The 21,426-nt window shown below is 42.6% G+C and overlaps 1 protein-coding gene across 1 annotated transcript in view; it reads right to left on the minus strand.

The window, feature by feature from the left end:
- The window catches only part of parp1 (poly (ADP-ribose) polymerase 1), a 95,114-nt gene that overhangs the window by 12,383 nt on the left and 61,305 nt on the right, over positions 1 to 21,426 (minus strand). The window contains exons 9-18 of the mRNA XM_060916372.1: positions 19,938 to 20,078; positions 10,872 to 11,108; positions 8,494 to 8,559; positions 8,243 to 8,375; positions 5,745 to 5,940; positions 5,397 to 5,525; positions 4,332 to 4,415; positions 4,060 to 4,182; positions 1,348 to 1,476; positions 1,170 to 1,268 (exon numbers count right to left, since the gene is read on the minus strand). Of these exons, the coding sequence (XP_060772355.1) occupies positions 1,170 to 1,268; positions 1,348 to 1,476; positions 4,060 to 4,182; positions 4,332 to 4,415; positions 5,397 to 5,525; positions 5,745 to 5,940; positions 8,243 to 8,375; positions 8,494 to 8,559; positions 10,872 to 11,108; positions 19,938 to 20,078 (1,337 nt within the window). The remainder of the gene's footprint in view (positions 1 to 1,169; positions 1,269 to 1,347; positions 1,477 to 4,059; positions 4,183 to 4,331; positions 4,416 to 5,396; positions 5,526 to 5,744; positions 5,941 to 8,242; positions 8,376 to 8,493; positions 8,560 to 10,871; positions 11,109 to 19,937; positions 20,079 to 21,426) is intronic.

Consider the following 21,426-nt stretch of genomic DNA (forward strand, 5'->3'; position numbering starts at 1 on the left):
AGTCATTCTTCTCTTGCGCAAGTTTCTATGACCCGCTGGGGTTCACTTCCTGTGTGACGGTCGCTGACTGAATGGAGAGAGCGGGAGGGTGGACTACTATCACGTCTCCACATCTTAAATAAGAGGTAAATATTGCAGTCTATCGTTATTCAAAAACGTCAATTTCAAACACGATATCAATATATTTGTCCACGTTAATGAGAGGCTCGCGAACATTAAATGACGTTAACCTCTGTTAGCCTATCAATGCATAGGGCCTGACTAGCCTTTGGTAACACACTAAACGAATTATCTTTCATTTTTGGCACTTTTTCTGTTTGTGTAGATGGGAAGACATACTGAGAATCCAAATCGCCAACATTTGAAATAATAATTGTTTTGAATTATTTCTTGTCTTATTTAATGAAGGTTGTAATAGAATTAGCCTACATTTGGCTTAAGCTGGATGAGACAGAGACATAATTTTATAGCCATTTGTTAAACAGCTGACAGGGAACGTAATTAACCGTTCCGGGAACGAAATTTTTTTGTTCTAACCGGTTCGGGAACGTCTATTTAATGGTGGAACCCAAAACCGGAAACGTTAAAATTCCGTTTCTGTTCGGAACGAACCAATAGGAAAAAAATTCTGGTTCAAAGCCCTGGTCTGGAGCCAGATTCGTGACGTTACCTGCGGAAGTGCCAGCAGGCTGCGCGAGCTTTGCACGGTTTCAGTGCACAGCCTGTGTAGACCAAGCGCTCCCATTTCTCTCTCATTGTCCGGTCTTTTGGAAAACGATGAGTACTAATCCCATCATGATTGGTGTTGCTACTGTACACCCTCCTACGATACATCTGTTAACCATTTTAATAATTACGCGATAACGTTGAAGAAATTTGCAGAAAACCACCAGGTCGTTTTCTCATAAACAAACCAGCGCTGACGTAGGATTCAGAAGGAGGCGGCCCGCACGCGACGTTACGAAAGGTAAAAAAAATTGCACAAAATGTGACAGATATTTGACCGAAGTTTAATATAAAACAGGAGAATTACATTGATCTCGCTCCTGAATTTACCCGTGATGTGCCCTTTATCACAGTGGATTTATATTGTTTTGAAACCAAACTCTTGTATTTTAAATACCAATGTGTGTGTAAAAATGTAAACACCACACTAACACTCCTCTCACCTCTTCTACTTCGAGTGTGTAGGTGTTGTGTGTTTCAGCGTGTGTGTTCTTCACATACTGATGAATAATCTGGGCTTCTTCTGAGGATTTATCCACCACCTGCACACAACAAGGGCGCCATCACTATACAGCTCGGATCGCACACTACAGTGAAACTGACAGAAGACAGGAAGCAAACCTCAATCTTAGTTTTGAGTTTCTCGTAGTTGAGGTCAATCGGGTCTTTCTCGTTGTCCTCAGTTCCGCCGCGCAAGAGACTGTACGCCACCTCGATGTCCAGCAGGTTGTCCAGCATTTGCACTTTAGCCTGCATGAGTGAGAAACAGTCACGGAAACCGTTTATTTCACCCACCACAGCGAGCGCTGTTAAATTCTCTAATGATTGTATTAGTATTGGCTTGGAAAGGCAGAATTCCTGTTTTACCCATCAGTCACAGTGTGTGGGAGGAGTCAGTGTGTTACTGTCGACCCCAGAGATCCTGCGTTTCGTGGGAATTGTTTACAAAAGAATTTATGGATAAATATCCAAAAAGTGCAAACCCAGAAAGTCCAGCAGGGGGCGCTGAAGCGCACAAACTTTATTTACTATAAACGCTGAATATTACATGCGTTTATTAAAACAGCCTGCATTTTAAATTCTTTAAAAAAATTCACCTGATTTTTTTTTTTTAGTTTAGATCATGATGTAATAATCATTCCCATCCTACTGCTTTATTAAGAAAGTAATAAAGATCTTTGTTACAAGCATATTAGTAATTATTTTAAGACTTAAAACCGTTCAGATCCCTTGCCCGTTTCCCAGCCTTCTTACTCAAGAGATTAGAGCAGGGCTTTTCAAAGTGTGGGGCGCGCCTCCCCTAGGGGGCGCCAGAGTTCTTTGGGGGGGGGCGCAACGTGAGGAAAAATAAACCAGAATAAGTTACTATTGCGGACATTTAGCGAACTTCAGCTAGCCTTTGCCAGAGACTAAATGGATCGATTTTTAGTACCTAAAGCTACAGTGAGTGAGGAGACAGAGTCTGGGCCAAGCAGAAAAAGAAGGAAGTATGACCACGATTATTTAAAGTTTGGATTTTCATGGACTGGATCTGAAGATGCTCCACTGCCACAGTGTGCTGTCTGCCAAGAGGTGCTAGCTAACGATGCTATGAGATGTTTAAAATGTGTAAAACAAGATGTTTATAAAAAAAAAAAAAAAGCACATGTTTAAAATGTGTAAAAAAAGATGTTTAAAAAAGCACAGATGCTTAAAGTGCTGATGACACGTTTTTGACATCTTTGGCGATGTTTTATAACATAAAAAGTAATTCCCGATGATCCATATATTAATTCACGAAGGCGCCTATTTTACAAGTTATGATAAAAAAACGCGGCTATTTGGGCAAATTTGACGGGGCTGCAGCACCCAGGAGACGAAAGAGGAGGAGGAGCTATATGACGTCAGCGAAAGAACCTTCCTCCTAACTTACCAGTTTGTTGTTGATGCGACAGGTGTTCAGTTTGTCATTATTAGTATTATTATTATACATTATTTTATATATATATATATATATATATATATATATATATATATATATATATATATAGTTATTATGCCTTCGCGTTGTGTTGCCGGCTTTTGCTCCAAAACCCACAAGGATGGGGTAAGTTTATTCAAGTTTCCCAGAGATCCCGAGCTGCATGCGAAGTGGGTGAAGCAAGTCAGGCGCACTCGTGACAAGTGGGAGCCCTCACCAACATCCGTCCTGTGCTCTGAACACTTCGATTTGGATTGTTTTGACACCCTTCCCAGCTTAAAAGAATCTCTTGGGTGTTCAGTTCAGCACAAACGTGTGTTACTACCATCAGCAGTGCCTACACAGTGTTGCCAGATTGGGAGGAATCCCGTCCAGTTGAGCGGTTTCAAGTGCATTTTGAACATATTTTGGGCTGGAAAACTTCAGCAGTATCTGTTGCCAGATACTGCTGAAGTTTTCCAGCCCAAAATATGTTCAAAACCCACCAAAATGCACTTGAAACCGCTCAACTGGGCGGGATTCCTCCCAATCTGGCAACACTGCCAGTATTCCGGAGGGGGTCTACTAGTAGCTATGCCGGATCCAAAGACAGTCCTCCTGTCAGAACATGTGTTGTGAAACGACATAAGATAAAGGTACGTAGAGCTATAGATTCTACATGATAATCATAAATGTAATCATAAAGTCGGCGTGATATCAGTCATGTATTTGCTTGTGAAAGCTTGCGGCTTTCATGTAACTGCCGCCTAGCAACGAGAGGCAAAGGGTAAAGAGGGTAGGCTATCATAGATTCTATTCGGAAGAGATCAACACAATTCTAGACTCCCAGAAGAGGAAGAGCTAGCACTAGAGAGTTCACCGGCGTTTTCATGCGCCATTTCCATTGAGTAGAACCAGAGTAGAACAGCCAGTGAACCGCAGCGTGTTCTCCCGCTGACGTCACAACATGGCCGCGAGCCACGGACCCAGTTTTCTTGCGCTGTGCAATTAAAAGTTGGATATTCGCGTAACAGCTTCTTTTCACATAATTATAGCAGAAATGTAACATGTTTGCCATGTTGTATAGTTTATTTAAGAAACTGCATAGTCATGTTCATGTCATCAGCCCTTTAAAATGTGTAAAAAAAGATGTTTTAAAAAGCACAGATTTTTAAAATGTGTAAAAGAAAAAAAAAAGTGTACAACAACCTTTTTTTTTTTAAATACGAATGGTACATTAAGTATAGCAACAACAAAAATTGTTCGGGGGGGGGGGGGGGGGGGGGTCGCTGTTGTTTATTTGCTCTCTGAGGGGGGGCTGACTCTCCCACACTTTGAAAACCCCTGGATTAGAGGGATCCAGACCCGAGGCTCGAACATCCCCGACGTCTCACCTGAATGTAGTCCAGGTTATTCAGCAGCGGCGGTTTCTTCATGCCGAAGTCGTGCGGGATCAGAGTGTAGAAACGATTAGACAGGTCCAGAATCCGAGCCTCCGAGGCGTTATCAGAGACAGCCTGGTGTGGAGACGGACAGATATTAAACCATCTAGCAGGAGATCATCATCATTTACACCTCTGTACTAACGCAGACGGAGCAGCGTCCCAATCCCAGTAACGACGTCTAATCTAACCTGCTGGACCGACTGAGAAACGCTCACACTGACCTGCTGGACCTCAGTGAGGAGAGCGTACGCACTCTGAATCTGTCTCTTACTCAGTTTCCCCAAAGGCATCTTCTGCAGGTCGATCTGTTAGGAAAGAGATGGACATTCAGGCAGAGTCGAGAGAACACAGCTGGATCCTCTTACTGTAACTAGCAGACACGCAGAGGAAGAAAAAAAAGGCCAAGACAGATAGAGAAAGACAAAAAAAAAAACAGACAGACGGAGGGAAAAAGAGACAAAAAGACAGACAAGAAGGGGAAAAAGAGAACAAGACAAAGAGCCACAGAGTGAGAGACAGAAGGAAAAAGACAGTAAGAGACAAAAAAAAGAGAGAAAGAAAAGGAAAAAGGATAGAAGGGAAGGAGAGAAAAAAAAAGTGAGACTTGGCAAGACAAAGAATGAGACAGAAAAGAAAAGAGAATGAGACAGACACACGGAGAGAGAAAGACAGAAAAGGAAAAAGACAGTAAGAAAGAAAGACAGAAGAGGAAAATGAAGGAAAAAAAGACAAGGGAAGGAGAGAGAAGAGACAAAAACAAAGTGAGAGACAAAGAAAAAGAGAATGAGACAAAGACACACATGGAGAGACACGGGGGGAGGGAGGGAGAGAGAGAGACAGACAGATGGAGGAAGAGACAAAAGGAAAATGAAGGAAAAAGACCGAAGGAGAGACAAAAGGGATAAAAAGACAACAAGAGACGTACAGACAGAAAGCGAGAGGGACAGAAAACGAAAAAGAGAATGAGTCAAACAAAGAGAAGCCAGAGGGAGAAACAATGACAAGAGGGAGACAAAGACAGTGAGAGACAGAAAAGGAAAAAAAGAGAACGAGATAAAGAAAGAGCCAAACACACACACAGAGAGAAACAGTGAAATTATGTGACTGACACGCACGCACACACGTTTCCCCTCCCAACAGAACAAAGTGATTAATTTATGAATAAACTGGTGCCGCTTGGCCTGTAGAACAGGATAAGCGGCTACAGATAATGGATGGATGGATAAACTGGTGCTGAAGATGTTCTAAATAAAGGTTTTCTACGACCCCTCACTCGAGTCTCACACCTCAAACTCCACCATGGCCTTCTTCATGCTCTCCACGTCGAAGATCATGCGGATGAGCTCCTGGACCGGTTTGGCGAGCCAAGACTTTGTGCCGCTGCTGGCGGTCAGCTTCTTCACTGCTTCCTCATCCTGTGCGCACACAAAGAGAGAGAGAGAGAGAGAGAGAGAGAGAGAGAGAGAGAGAGAGAGAGAGAATCATAGGTTGTCAAATTTTAAAAACTCACAGGAATTGCGCACACAGCTTTGAAAGAGCTTTTACACTCAGGCCACAAAATGAATGACCTCAGGGGAGAGAGGAAGAAGAAAAAAATAAATAAAAAAGTATAACCCCCAGCAGGACGTGCGTACCTGCCCGTAATCAATCTCCAGAGGATAAAATTTGTTGGGATGTTTGGTGAAGCTGCTCGAGGTCCAGCAGTTGCCCGTCTTCTCCTCGTACACGTTGCGGAAGTTATCCATGGCCGAGTTCTTGTCATAAAACTTATCAAGTTTGTTTCCTCCGATCGCCGTTCCGACTCGACCCCAGGACCTGAACACCCAGTACCTAACAACACAAAACACAACAAAATAAATATATTAAAAAAAATAAATAAATAAAAAAAAATCCACAGTTCCACTAAGGCCATCCTTAAAAAAAAAAAAAAAAATCCATTTCCTGTCCACCGGGTGAGCAAAAAATTTTTCAGTAGGGAGGGAGGGATTTTTTTTTATTTTATATATATATATATATATATATATATATATATATATATATATATATATATATATATATATGGCTGGATAAGAAAATCGCAATGCTGTGTTTGCTTTTTCTTTCAGTACTTTTTTATTACAAAAGCAGACACATTTAATAAAATATGACGGTTTAATCAACTGAAACCTATACAAAAACTTTATTTGCTACAGACAGTTTTTAATTCTGTCCAGCCAACCTGCATTAGTTCCGTAAACGCATTTTTTTGTTCAGTTCCGTTCTCATTTTGAATAGATCTATTGTGCCGCTTTTCCACTACCAACGCGGCTGAGTCGGGCTGAGCCGTGCGGTGCTGAGTTGGGCTGAGTCGAGCTGAGTGGGGCTGTTGGAGTTGCATTTCGACTACAACCGCGCTGAACCGTGCTGGCTGGAAGTGGGTGGACACATTGGGTGGAGTTAGTGAAAGTGTGTGGACGTCAGGTGATGTTGTTAGGCAGAGCAAACAGTGACATCAGTGATCTTTTAAGCGGTAGTCTCACGACCCGGACAGTAAACAATAAACATGGAGGACATGAAGTTGTTAGTGTTGCTGGTCTTGGTGCTGTGGCTTGTTGTCACCGACAACGCCAACAGATACTGGCAAGAGCGTATAGATGAGGCGAGGCGCATAAGGCTTCAGAAATTCTCGTAATTCTTCTTCTTCCGGGTTTACGGTGTTTACAGATCCCAGCGTGCTCGCGGGGCGTGTGTGGGCATGTGAGGACACTCCTCCTCACCAATCAGTGCACAGGGGAGTGTCTGCTCACGCCCCCAGCCCCACTCGGCTCGGTTTGGCTCGCTTCAGCCCCACTCCAAAACCGTGCGAGTTTTGGGTGCTGAGTAGGGCTGAAGCGAGCTGAGTCGTGCTGCTCTGAGGCAGTCGAAACGCGAACCATGTCGGGCTGAAAAAGGGTAGTGGAAAAGGGCCATTAGGTTCTCCTACAGATCTGTCAAGGTCATTAACAAAGTAGGTAATGAATTTCGCATAACAAAATTCAAAAGCTGTGTGTAACGTCTCGGATGGATCAAGATCAAACGAATTTTCCAGTAACAGTTTGTGATGGTCCGACACACGGACTTTTTGTAGTTCTAAATCGAGCATTAGGCCTAGTTCGGATGAAGTTACACTATTAAAATGATCACTGGATGATTTGTTTTTCGGAATCTTTACTATTTTGTTGTTCGCTAGAATACCATTTTGCGATTTCACGCTTAAACAAATGTTTGAAAACTCCGGATCTCCTTCCTTCATGGTGGCTGCCATTTTTTTGTGCCGCACGGCGCATGCGCAGAGCTGATTCGAGTCTATATTCTGCGCGGAATGTGTAAATGTCAAGTTCGATTTTAGATTTACGAACCCGAAAAAAATGTCGAAAAACCGGCGTTAAAAAAAAAAATTTCAACCGCACAAACGGCACTCACCCGGCCGGTGGACCGGAGACAGAACATTTTTTAATAATGGCCTAAGAAGCCAGACAGTGCAGGTTTGCTTGGCAAATTACCCATAATGCACCATGCTGTGACTTTTCATCGCCGAGCGAGCCTTGTTTACACTCACCGGCCACTTTAATAAGAACTTTTTGCTGATTCTAAGATCCTTGTTCTTGGCTGCAGGAGTGGAACCCAGTGTGTTCTACTGCTGAGATGCTTTTCTGCTCACCGTGGTTGTAAAGAGTGATTATACGAGTTACTGCCAAAAAGCTCGAACCAATCCGGCCATTTTCCTCAGAGCTCTCTTACCAACAAGGCGTTTGTTTCCTCCCACAGAACCGTCGCTCGCTCATTCAACTCTGTGGGTTTTTTTGTTTTTCGCACCATTCTGTCTGTGTAAACTCCAGAGACTATTGAGCATTCCAGCCTCTACCAGATTACAAGGAGCTAAGCACTCAAGCCGCTTTGTGCTGGCGTGAAAAGTATTGGCACCTTCACGCTGCCATTAAAGCAACCGCGGTGTCTCATGTTGAAATGCACCACCTTACAAACACTTATTCCGAGCACTATTTAACCACTTCCAGTGAAACTCCTCCTACTTTCACAGTGCAGCCCGGGAAAAGGTGTGTCTACGAGCTAACCATCATAAGAAAGTCACCCCACACCCAGCGCTGCCCCTCACCGTTTCCGTACGTCATCCTCCAGAAGCTGGAGTTTGTAGTAGGAGTTTGTTCCCCGGACGATGTCCACCAGCCCCAGTGTTGCACTGTAGATCTTCCCGTTCTGATCCAGCACATGAGCGCAGTCCTCCAGACCTGAGCAACAATGGTGCTTTATTTAAAACCAAGATACCTCAACACACCAAGGAAACAAAAGAAATCATCAGAATACAGTGTACACATCATATTGTGTGTGTGTGTGTCTGTGTAAAACCTGAATCCGGATCAACTGCCGCGCCACCTTTAACCGTTAGCTTCATTTTTTTCGACTTACTGCCACCTGGGAAACAAAATGATCAGAAAATACACAAATAATTAGCTTTTATTCATAATTTTTTTTTTAGAACATTTACAGAAAAAATAAATCTCATTCTATTTACACGAGAGGAAAAAATGGCTCAGAATAAATTCTTTTTTTTTCGCGATCCAGTTTCCATCAAATCCTGCGCTCTGATTGGCTGGCGAGCGGGTCCGTATCCTACGATACGGACTCCAGTTACGGACCTCTGGCGACTCGTTCGTTCACAACAACAAACATAGTAGCATTTTTTGTCAACATTTATCTTTTTTTTAAAAATAAGATTTATTTATATCAAAAATCTTATAAATTTTTGCCAGCATTTCTCAGGAGAATAGCATTAATTTTACAGCATGGATAGCGATAACGACAGTGTTCACAGAGAAAGCGAGTTTTACTACCCTGAGGAAGAATAAAAGAAAACATTTCAGGAGAAAGCTAAAAACCTCTAACGGTTGCTAACGCCGAGCAAAAACATGGCTGAATCCTGAATGACTCAATTTTGTATAAATAGGGGACGACATAGGCGGCAAAATGTAGTTTTTTCCCTGCCATGGAAGTGCACTTGTATACCGAGGAGGAAGCCATTTGCATTACAGCCGTGAATGAGGATTAAAAATGGCGGCTCGGCTCGGTTTTCCCTTTCGGGCGCTCTCGGTTTCTGTTAGAATTTGGTAAAGAAAAAAATAAATATATTATTTACCAGCTTAAGGTCGGTCCGTATGGTGAAATACCGTGACCTCGGCCAGTACTTTCAAGACCTCGGTCACGGTATCCCACCATACGGACCAACCTTAAGCTGGTAAATAACATACACATATGTTGTTAACAAAGTGTGCAATTATATATTTAAAACAGGCTTGTAGTACTCGAGTCCAACTTGTGCGCTAATTTTAAGGACTCGTGACTCGACTTGGACTTGAGCACTGATGACTCGGACTTGGACTCGTACATTAACTGCGTTAGGACTCCAAAAATGGAGACGAGGACTCGGATTTTCTCTTTATTTTTTGTAACATGCCATAATAATTTGTCCTAAGATATTTATAAAATCACACCTGCGCGCCTTGGCACGTGCATCAGATAGACTCTCGGGCGCGCTCCGCACAGAGAGCGCGCCAAGCGGACTCTCTCTTGTGCGCCATAAACGACTCGCACCTGCACAGGATTACAAACTGTGAAAACACACTTCCTTAGCGAAGTATTGAGTTGCGTTGCTGACACATTACCGAGCCTTATTTCCTTGTTTGGTTGCCTGATCCCTGATTTCCTGTTTCTCATCTTTGATTCTGTCGAGTCTATGACAGCCTGTTCATGCCTCGCTTGACCTATTGCCTGTTTCACCTCGTCTCATCTCGTCTTCTTCCGCTTTATCAGGGACCGGGTCGCGGAGGCAGCAGTCTAAGCATGGAAGCCCAAACTTCCCTCTCCCCAGACACCTCGGTCAGCTCCTCGGGAAGAACACCGAGGCGTTCCCAGGCCAGCCGAGAGACATAGTCCCTCCAGCGTGTCCTGGGTCTTCCCCGGGGCCTCCTCCCGGGGGGACATGCCTGGAACACCTCCTCAGGGAGGCATCCGAAAAAGATGCCCGAGCCACCTCAGCTGGTTCCTCTCGATGTGGAGGAGCAGCGGCTCTACTCCGAGCTCCTCCTGAGTGACTGTGCTTCTCACCCTATCTCTAAGGGAGCGCCCAGCCACCCTGCGAAGGAAACTCATTTCGGCCGCTTGTATCCGCGATCTTGTTCTTTCGGTCATTACCCAAAGCTCATGACCATAGCTTATGGTCATGAGCTTTGCCTGTTTCACCGTTTTACGATTTTGCCTGTCGTTCTGGATTGCTTACCGTCTTCGCTTGTATTAATAAACGCACCTTCTCCGTCTCCCAACCATCTCTGACAGGACTCGAGGTTTAGTGACTCAACTATAACACTGATTTAAAAACAAAGGGTGTCCATCACTCATTTACTGAAAGTTGTGTGTAAATGATTTTGTGGCCAAACCGGGCTAAAATATTCCACAAATTTTGCTTGTGCGCACATGAAGCCACACCCACAGAACTCCATAAAAGGTTACAGTGAGCCAAACACAACTAAAATGGTCAAAGAGTGCATAAGAAACTGATCTTCACAGTTTGTACGTATATAAAAACATATCCTGCTCACATCAGTGGCACTGGAACGTTCATGAATCCACTGCACTTTAACTTTGAATGTACGTATTTAAGATGCAAACGATGTCCTGGCACTTCAGTGACACTACAATCGGACGTGCAAGAATGAAACCACGGCTCTAACCCTCGTCCTCTTTGCTTCTCCCCGAGCTCTTGGAGGCTCCGCTGGACTTTACAGACGCTGATGAAGCCTGGGTCTCGAGTTTGATCTCGGCGCCCCAGGGTGAGATGCCATGCAGCGAGATGAGCTCCTGAAGCGCCTTGCCTGAGGATTTAATATCAGTGAGGAACTCTTCGGCGACGACACGCACGCTGGCGTCCCTCACCTCCTCCATTTTCTTACTCATCTTTTCAACTTCCTCTGAAATGCAACATGAGAAACATGAATACTGCGACAGAGAGACACACCTTTTACAGAAGATTTAAAAAAAAAAAAAGTGTATGCAATGCCTTATTGTAATGCTTTAAAATCAATATCATCAGTAACGACCAAAATGAAGCAGAGGGGAAAATAATATTAATTTTTTTTTCGCGGTCCGGTTTCCATCAAATCCTGCACTTTGATTGGCTGGCGAGCGGGTCCGTATCCTACGATACGCACCCCAGTTACGGACCTCTGGCGACTCACTTGTTCACAACAACAAATGTAGTAGCAATTTTTGTCAACATTTATTTTCGCATTTCTCAGTATAACAGCATTAATTTTACAGCATGGATAGCGATAACGACAGTGTTCACAGCGAAAGCGAGTTTTACTACCCTGAGGAAGAAGAAATAAAAGAAAACATTTCAGGAGAAAGCTAAAAACCTCTAACCGTTGCTAACGCCGAGCAAAAACATGGCTGAATCCTGAATGACTCAATTTTGTATAAATAGGGGACGACATAGGCGGCAAAATGTAGTTTTTTTTTTCCTGCCATGGAAGTGCACTTGTATACCGAGGAGGAAGCCATTTGCATTACAGCCGTGAATGAGGATTCAAAATGGCGGCTCGGCTCGGTTTTCCCTTTCGGGCGCTCTCGTTTTCTGTTAGAATTTGGTAAAGAAAAAAAATACATTATTTACCAGCTTAAGGTCGGTCCATATGGTGAAATACCGTGACCTCGGCCTTGAATACTGACCTCGGCCCAGAGAGCCTCCGTCAGTACTTTCAGGACCTCGGTCACGGTATTTCACCATACGGACCTCCCAGCTGGTAAATAACGTATATTTATTCATTTTAGCATCAAACACAAAACTATCAATAAATCACGGTGTCCGGATCCCGGAAAAAGGCAGCCTTGCCTCAGGGTAAATCTCGCATGACGTCATGCGTGGAACCCCGGTTATCTGGGTCATTTCTGTTCATCTGACTCCCTGCTTGTTTACTCGCTGAAATTGGATATTGTTGATGGAATCTTACAAAAATAACGATGTGAAAGCGCTGCGCTGGGATGTTCAAATCCATATACAACAGGACATTCAGTTCACGAATTTCCGAGAAAATGACGCAAATCTCAAGCGACAGCGGGTGGGTGCGGTTTGTGCAAACGAAGCGGGCAGATTTCGTGTCGATTTCCTACTAATAATAAATCTGATTCATCAAGTGTTCACCACCACCACCACCACCAGAACGACCACATGGGAATTACTGGAGCAAAAACCAAACCCGTTCATTTAGTAAATGACATTTGAGCTGACGTTTGGACAGTTCATCGATTCGCCCATTATCTCACACACACGCAGGATTACGAGCAACATTTACACGCTCGCGACATCCGATCTCATCGTATCTGCTGCACTTTAACAGGAAGAAAAATGTGCGCACAATCAATTATTAACTGAAACGTATTAAATGCTCTCAGACTGCAACGCTGCAGGACTCGATTTGTTTTTAGTTTTGTTCAGCAAAACATGATGAAAGGTAACCACCGTTTTCTGCACATCTCTCTCTCTCTCGCGCACGCTACAGAGGAGGACAGTCATGAAAGGCGTGAACTGGCATCTGTTTCTCATCTTGGGGGCTCGAGAAGATCACCATTTACTCCGGAATATCCTTGATAATCATCATCTCCTTCATCTGACATATAAGAATCCCAATCACTCCCAGAATTCTCTCCAAAATTCCATATCGAGACTGCTCTAACCACTGCTGCGCACAGGAACGAAATCCATACCTGGATCTTTGTTACGCGTGTGACGTCATTAGGGCTGTAACAATATGCGTATTGAAATCGCGATACGCAGAGCCACGATCCGTGTCGCGATACAAGAAGGCAGAATCGCGGTACACCCTTTCAAACTTCTCCTCAGCCCAAAAACAGAGGTGCTTCCAAACTTCAATTTATGAATACTTTACTTTTTATTTAAATTACATTTTAAACTTACTTTTATTTTTTATATCTATTAGTAAGTCGCTTTTTCGCCGACCTGCGACAATCTTCTGCGAGTCACGCAACGTCCACACTCGCCACTGGCAGAGCATTCGTTTCTTTTAAGCGGTCGCCATTCTGGTTGCGACGCGGGGAGCGAATCTGTAAACAAGCAGCTCATTGGCTGGCTAGGTGTGCCACAAGCCAATCACAATCACTTGACCGGAAAGGCATGCAGTGTTGCCAGATTGGGCGGGTTTAGGTGCTTTTTGGCTGGTTTTGAACATATTTTGGGGTGGAAAACGTTAGCAATATCTGGCAACACTGAAGGCATGTCTGCTTGGGCAGAAGCCTTCTGCGGCAGTTACATTTTGACACGCGAGCAATGATTCACCATAAAAATTCCGTAATTTCCATCTGTTTTCCGCAATCACAGAAAATCATTGGCCCTATGAGAGTGAGACCGTGAGAGAGCCCTCCCCCCAAAAAAAATCTTAACGGATTTACACGATTTGGAAAAATGACTTTTTCAGAACCGAAAAAAAACAGAGCTTCCGGCTCAACAGTATTATTTTGAGAAATAAAACAGTCTTTGGATATACATTTGTTCATTTTTGCATACATATTACTCATTCTCTGCAGTGGTCTGAATTATTTGTTATTAAATAGTTAATGTAAGTAAGTTAATGTTAATAAGTCAAATTTACTACTTTAAAAATACATTTTAAAAAAATCGTGGGTGTATCGAATCGTGGGTCAAAAATCGCGATACAAATCGAATCGTGAGTCGGGTGTATCGTTACAGCCCTAGACGTCATGCACCACTTCGGGATCTTCTGGATCAGTCTCCGTGAAAATCGGCTGATCTTACTGGTTCGAAAACACATGGTCAGTCAACATATGATTGTTGCTTTGTACCAGGAAAACAGTGGAGTTCAGAGGCGTTACATTCACTTTAAGGAAGATCAGCAGAACCGAGTGGTGTGCTGTTGTAGGAAAATAATCAGTGACTGAGTGGTGCAATGAAACAGAGTAACAGTTAGAAAGTTAGCGCTTTACCTCTGTTGCCCCTTTTCCACCAAAGCAGTTCCAGGGCTGGTTCGGGGCCAGTGCTTAGTTTGGAACCGGGTTTTCTGTCTCCACTGACAAAGAACTGGCTCTGGGGCCAGAAAAACCGGTTCCAGGCTAGCACCAACTCTCTGCTGGGCCAGAGGAAAGAACCGCTTACGTCAGCGGGGGGCGGAGTTGTTAAGACCAACAACAATAACAAGACCGTGAAAGATTGCCATTTTTAAGCGACGAGAAGCAGCAGCTGTACAAACGCGAAGTCATCCATTATTATTATTGTTGTTGTTGCTGCTGCTGCTTCCGCGTTGTTTTTGCTTCGATATTTATGCAAACGTAGCAACGTAACTGACGTATACAGCGATATAATGACGTACACAGCGACGTAATGACGTGTCTCCTCTTAGCACTGCGAGCTATGGAAAAGCAAACTGGTTCTCAGCTGGCTCGCAAGTTGAACGAGTTGTGAACCAGCACCAGCACCGGCCCCGAACCAGCCCTGGAACTGAATTGGTGGAAAAGGGGTATGACTGGGACAAAACACTGACACTGGAGTAACAAGCTTTTTAAATTTAGACACGTCTCTGTACATGCTGTTGCTTATTAAATCGAGCACATTCACATAAAGCTGTGATTTACAGCTGCACGACTCTCAGACGAGGCGCTCGCTACTCTTATGGCGTATTCACACCTACATTGTTTGGTCCAGACCAAACGAACCAAATTTCCTTTGGTCCGGACCTTTTGGGTTGGTCTGAATACAAACCACCGAACTCTGGTCCGGACCAAACAAGCGGACCGAGACCGAGCTGCAAGGTCGGACTCGGTCCGGACCAAAGGAACCCTGGTGCGGATCTTTTGGAGGTGTGAAAGCAGACCGGACCTAATCCGACAGTTTTGCTTTTTTGTACCTCGGGAGCTTCCGTCGTTTGTCGAGCATTATGGGAAACAGAGTCTTGACACTCCACCGCAAAAGTGCAAACACTGTTTTCGGTTGTCAAGGGTCGTTCAGTCACCAGTGGTAGGCGAGTACAAAAAATGAGTAGGGGGCAAACGTGGGCCGAGGAAGAAACGCGTACCCTTGTGGATATATGGGCAGATGTCCACATATCTGAGCTTTTGGAGAGAACACGCAAAAATGCCGACGTGTTTGCTGTATTCAGTGAGAAAATGAAGGAGAAGGGGTTCACGCGCTCCCCAGAACAATGTCGGCTAAAAGTGAAGAAACTCCGTCAGACCTACATTAAAATCAGGGACATTCTTTCAAAAAGTGGCGGTACTAGCGATGCAAAAAAGAAATTCATCTATTGCGTGAAGAGCCAGAACTGTCACAACATGATGTGCGCTCATCGGCGCTGTCCTCCGTAGCCGCCTTGCCCTTTGTCGTCGTTGTTGATAAATTACTTGTACAACAGCATAGTAATTGCACAATTGTGAAAACAGTAAAAACTGGAAAAAACATATAGCTTTGATGACATTAAAAAGAATAACAGCACGGAAAGCCTCCATGACTACTTTTGAACTTAACGCTTTGTGCGCGTGTCGTCTCTGACCAATAGCTGAACGACCTCAGGGTGCGTGGCTTTGTTGACAGATTTTGGTCCGCTTACTAAAATGTACAGTGTGAAAGCGAACCGCACCAAAATGAAAAAATAAAAAAAAACATTTGGTTCGGACCAAAGCAAGTGAACTATCGAACTATCCTGGTCTGAATACACCCTTAGAGCTGCAAATCAACATCTTCTGGCCAATCAGAATCCAGAGTTCAAGAGCACTGTGATTAAATACAGGTTTGTTTAAGTACTGTGATGTTCATTATGGTTATTTTTAACTGCCATTTTAGCAGCACAATTAATATAGAAATAAATGTGGATGGGACGCAAACACATTTAACAATTATCCGCCTCAGGCTCCGTGAATATCGGTGATTATTATTATACATACGGGACACTTTTTCCATGGAATAAAAACAGGTATTCTATTCCCTTCTAGTGGGTTTATTGATGGCGTGCGATATTGCGATCATATCAATTATCCTCTGTGTATGACGCCACTCTGCCCAATGGATAATGAGCGTGCAATATTATAAAAATATTGCACATTTTCAAGACGACACGACGTCACATTCCGGAGCTCGTGCGAAGATCCAGTGACAACTTTTCTGTTGCGCATGTTGGCCGGGAAAGAGAAAGGACGAGGTTAATTCAGTACTCGGTTTAAAGTGCATATTCTGGACCAATTTCGTTGTTTTTTTTTTATATGAAAGTCTGTCCCTTTACACACTCATCCAGAAGGGTAATTTTGCACAAGGTCATCTGTCTACAGCAGAAAAAAATAAAACACATCTGGGAAAATCCCAAGGGAGTCTGGAGCCAGATTCGTGACGTTACCTGCGGAAGCGCCAGCAGGCTGCGAGAGCTTTGCACGGTTTCAGTGCACAGCCTGTGCAGACCAAGCGCTCCCATTTCTCTCTCATTGTCCGGTCTTTTGGGAAACGATGAGTACTAATCCCATCAAGATTGGTGTTGCTACTGTACACCCTCCTACGATACATCTGTTAACCATTTTAATAATTACGCGATAACGTTGAAGAAATTTGCAGAAAACCACCAGGTCGTTTTCTCATAAACAAACCAGCGCTGACGTAGGATTCAGAGGGAGGCGTCCCGCACGCGACGTCACGAAAATCAATGTTTGCCGGGAAATCCAAATGCCGAGTTTTTTCAGAGGCGGACCAATTCGCCTCAAATGGCTCGATTTCAACTGAATTTTTCTGGTATTGCGCAAGGTAAAAAAAATAATAATAAATTGCACAAAATGTGACCGATATTTGACCAAAGTTTAATATAAAATAGGAGAATTACATTGATCTTGCTCCTGAATTTACCCGTGATGTGCACTTTAAGCACTAAATAAATAAACTGAAACCTGAAACTAAAAGACGCGCTGAACACCCGAAAGGCTACCAAAAATTATACATTTTTCACGCATATTCACAAGAGAAAACCATACCAACGGACATCGAAAAACCGGAAAAAAGAGACACATCGGAGATATAAAACTTCCAGGCTAGTGAGTGGCTTGTAAAGTTTGTACATAAACATGATCGCGAGGTTTACTTCATTAAAAGCCAAAGATTTAAAAAGACAGACGCGCTGAACACCCAGAAGGCTACAAAACCTTCACTGGATATTCTTCACGCATATTTACAAGAGAAAAACAGACCAACGGACATCGAAAAACTGGAAGAGTGCAATAGCGGAAATTGTCAAAGTTCTACTTGGAGGTGAGGAAAAGTGACGGGGACTTTTACAAGAGGACTTCACTCGTGGACTTCACTCAGCAAAGCCCTTTTGTTTTGAACAACTGCAGTGGAACAATTAACTACGATCAAAAGTAACTGAATTTGAACTGTAACCTGGATATAGCGTGTATACAAGTTGGCTTGTTGTTCAGGCTTTTTGGACTTGTACCATTTTTATTGTTAGAACTTTGTACAGTACATTGGATCGACAGAACATTGAATTACATTCGATCAAAATCAGCATTCAGTATTGAAGTTACCACCCTGTTCTTAACTTTTTGTAAAATCTATAATTGTTCCATCAAATGCATATATTATAAATAAAATAATAATAATAATAATAATAATAATGGCTGGCTTTTTTCATGGTCTATCAGATATATTCCATTCAGCTATTCATCTTCAACTCGTTCAATATCATGCTAGCTGAATAGAATATATCTGATCTACTACGAAAAAAGCCAGCCAATATCATTTAATTAGTATATTGCACGAGCTACTTCCGGTAAAATCGTGTGCTCTGATTGGTTCCTTGGCCGGCAGTATTTTCCCATAATGCCCGTGGGTGATTACAGACTTTGTCAAAGGCGCCGGCTTTCAATGTTGCAAAAAAAAAAAACGACAAATCAATTGGAAATCAAAGCAATCACAAATGGCAGAAACACAAAAAAGACAAACAAGTCTCACCAAGCTAATCAAGAAATAAGCAATGAAGAGCATTCGGAAACCACTAACCGCTAACAGAAATTGCGTGTTGAAACCACTAGCCGTTTATTCTGCATGCGTGACTCAACTACGTTACAAATATGACGTGACTGAAAGCAGCGTCATGCCTCATTATAGCGACTGTTTATATAATAAACTCCTTATTAACCTCGCTTGCTTGGTCTTTACGGGGAAAATATCAGACCGAGCTCTTTTTGTACGCCTGCAGCTCGGTCCGTACTGTCAAGATCTCGGTCTGATATTTTCCGGTAAAGACCGAGCAAGCGAGGTTAATAAGGAGTTAATAATAACAACTGAGATGAAGTCGAGGTTATTACTCGCCGATGTTCACGGAGCCTGAGGCGGACAATTCTTTTAGTATAAACACACAGGTGATTATTTTAAAAAATAAAAAAAATCTTTTATTTCAATCTTCATGTTAGGGTTTATTATTATGTAAGGATAAATAATTACAATAATTACAAGAAGGCAGTAATTTATTAAAATGGTGACAAAATTAAGGATTAATTTCTGTTCAGTTAAAATGACTTTCTGTCTCGGCTGGACATTGTTTAAGAACATTCTCGATATGAGATGTTTTGCTTATGACTGTCTTTGTTTAGGTTTGTTCTTATTTTTTGTTTACTTTCTTATAACATTTGTTTAACATTGTTAAAGACATATTCTTATTTGTTATTTTGCTTATGATTGTCTTACTACATATTGATGAAATCAAGATGTAATTTGCGGACTTAGCACAAGACACACATTGATGTGTTAAGAATTTGAGCTTTTTCATCTTTTAGCTTTTAGATTCTTCAAACTATTCCTGTTTAAATTGGCATTAATTTCTGATGTTCTTTGACTAGACTTCGTAGACTAGATATATTATCTGTGTTTAAAAATTCCATCTTAAGTACATAGTGCCCTGATCTGAAGGGGTGTACGTAAGCAATGACCTTTAAAATCTGTTTGTACTTTGCTATCATGTCATATCATCAGAAATGTCATTATGTTATGATTTACACACACACACACTGATGGAGATTATTTGACCTGCCCCAAGATCAAGCTGCTCACTTGCTCGCAAGTCAAGCACACACACATACATATGAACATTCCATCAGAACAGTGATGTAATTAAAATGTGACCTGCTCTCTCACACACAAATAGACACATATCAAGATGTCGTCACTTACTCACACCCTCCCATAGACACACACACCCCTCTCTGAGGTCACATACACACACACACACACACACACACACACACACACACACATTCGACAGACACAATAGCTGTTTAGAGAGATTATAATTTGTTATAAAATGTGTTTGTAATATTTCATCTTTGGCGAGAAAACTGTGAATAAACAGCAGTGAAACCGATCTCTGGTTCTCTGTTTTTTTGCGGTGTTCCGTCCCAGAATTCTGCAGGTGGTACGAGGGCGGGGGTCCCGAGAAGCAAGTTGACCGTTTCCGACTGGGTGACCCCTAACACTTCAAAAGCGGGCTGCAAATGTAATAACGTCACGGCGCGGACTTGCGTCACTTATCTACGCTGACTCACATAAAATCCTGTTTCGAAATCGATAAAATAAATCCCAATTCCACCTTCCCTTTGAATAGTTTTAGCCCAAACTTTGTAGCTCGAGGTGATTATCGAGAAATAGTCAGACTCTCTCGGCCAATCAGCATGCGCGACTTCCTATAAATCACCTCCGTATTTATGTTAAATACACACATATACAATCAATCACTCACTCCTGGAGCTGAGGCAGAGCGTGGCTTTATTAACAGTGCTGGTGATTTTTCCTCCCAGCTCTTCCACTGCAGCCTTCAGCTCGTCCTTGTTCTTGCTCAGCTTCCCCACAGCCAGCACCTTCAGCCCGGTTAGAGGCTTATCTGCAGAGACCGAAATAACCATCAGCTAGTAACAGAGGGACACAACAACAGGTATTTACATAAGGGTCACCCCGACACCATTCTGGACGGCTTTTGAGTATTAACACGGATTCCCCAGTTATGGTTAGTGTTTGGGGCCTGAGGGTATTTTCTGGCACTCTAATGATTTTGGTATGCTCCGATTTTGTCGTCAGTTTCAACAAATCTAAGCAGTATTTTCAAACTCATATGACTTTTTTGTATTCAGCACAAGTTCAGCTACAATAATATCTCTGTAGTTTGTGTGTCATGATTGTACTTTTAAAATAAATAAATAAAGATTTTGTAAAAAAGCAGTGCTAGAACTGTGTTGGAATGTGTGGGGGGAAAAAACATGACCTTACCCATTGTGACGAACCGTTTTGATCACTTGGTGATTCTGTTCAGTCTGAGGAATGTATCAAGCACAAAAACTTAATCTGCTCCAGTGATTTGGACAATTAACTGGCCATCAAAAAATTGTGTCCTATTGTTTCAATGAGAAGAGTAAAAATTTCCATTCCATTCAATGAAAAGAGTGAAAGCCTCTCCCACTGCCAACTCTTAATCCCATCAGGTCAAGTCCCAATGGGTAAGGTCATGTTTTTTCACACATTCCAACAGCGTTCTAAAACTGCTTTTTACAACGGCTTCATTTATCTGGTATTGGAAATTTTTTTTGGTATTTGACTCGATTCAGCGTGTCTTGAAATTAACACTTGTACTATTTTACTCAGTTCAGAGCCACAACCAACTCTGTTACACAATTGCTCTATAATTTTGCTCCAACTCCAAATTTTACTCTCTAAACTCAAAATGGAGAAAAATTAACCATTTGAGGAAAATGCTTTTAACTCTGAAAAAACTGCTCAGTCATTTTTTCTGTGTAGGCACTACAGCGCACACATCAACCCATCTGCTCATCAGAAATAGGAGAAATATTTACACTTATTCAAGATGATCTTTGGCTGGATCAAGTCAAATAAATAAATAAATAAATGGCACTGCTCATCATCAGTGTCGCAGTTCTCAAGACTGAACTGAGTCGCTGTCCTGAATCATCCGAAGCGCATAAAATCCGTATGCCATCTCGCAACAAGTTTTACCTCCAAATAGCCTAAACTATGGCTGACAGATTTGATCCTGTTTACGGTGGGCGTTCCCACCATGAAAGAGAAACCAATTGAAACCGAAAGAGTGAAAGTGATCATGCTGTTACCATGTGAACAGTCTTTTATGAATGTGTAAGTGGGCACTCAGCGCTCCGACTCCGGTGTGACTGAGGAAGGTGACACGTTTTATGTTTCATCTAATTTAGGTAATTTAAAAA

This window comes from Neoarius graeffei, chromosome 3 (assembly GCF_027579695.1).
Source record: "Neoarius graeffei isolate fNeoGra1 chromosome 3, fNeoGra1.pri, whole genome shotgun sequence".
Taxonomy (NCBI): Eukaryota; Metazoa; Chordata; class Actinopteri; order Siluriformes; family Ariidae; genus Neoarius; species Neoarius graeffei.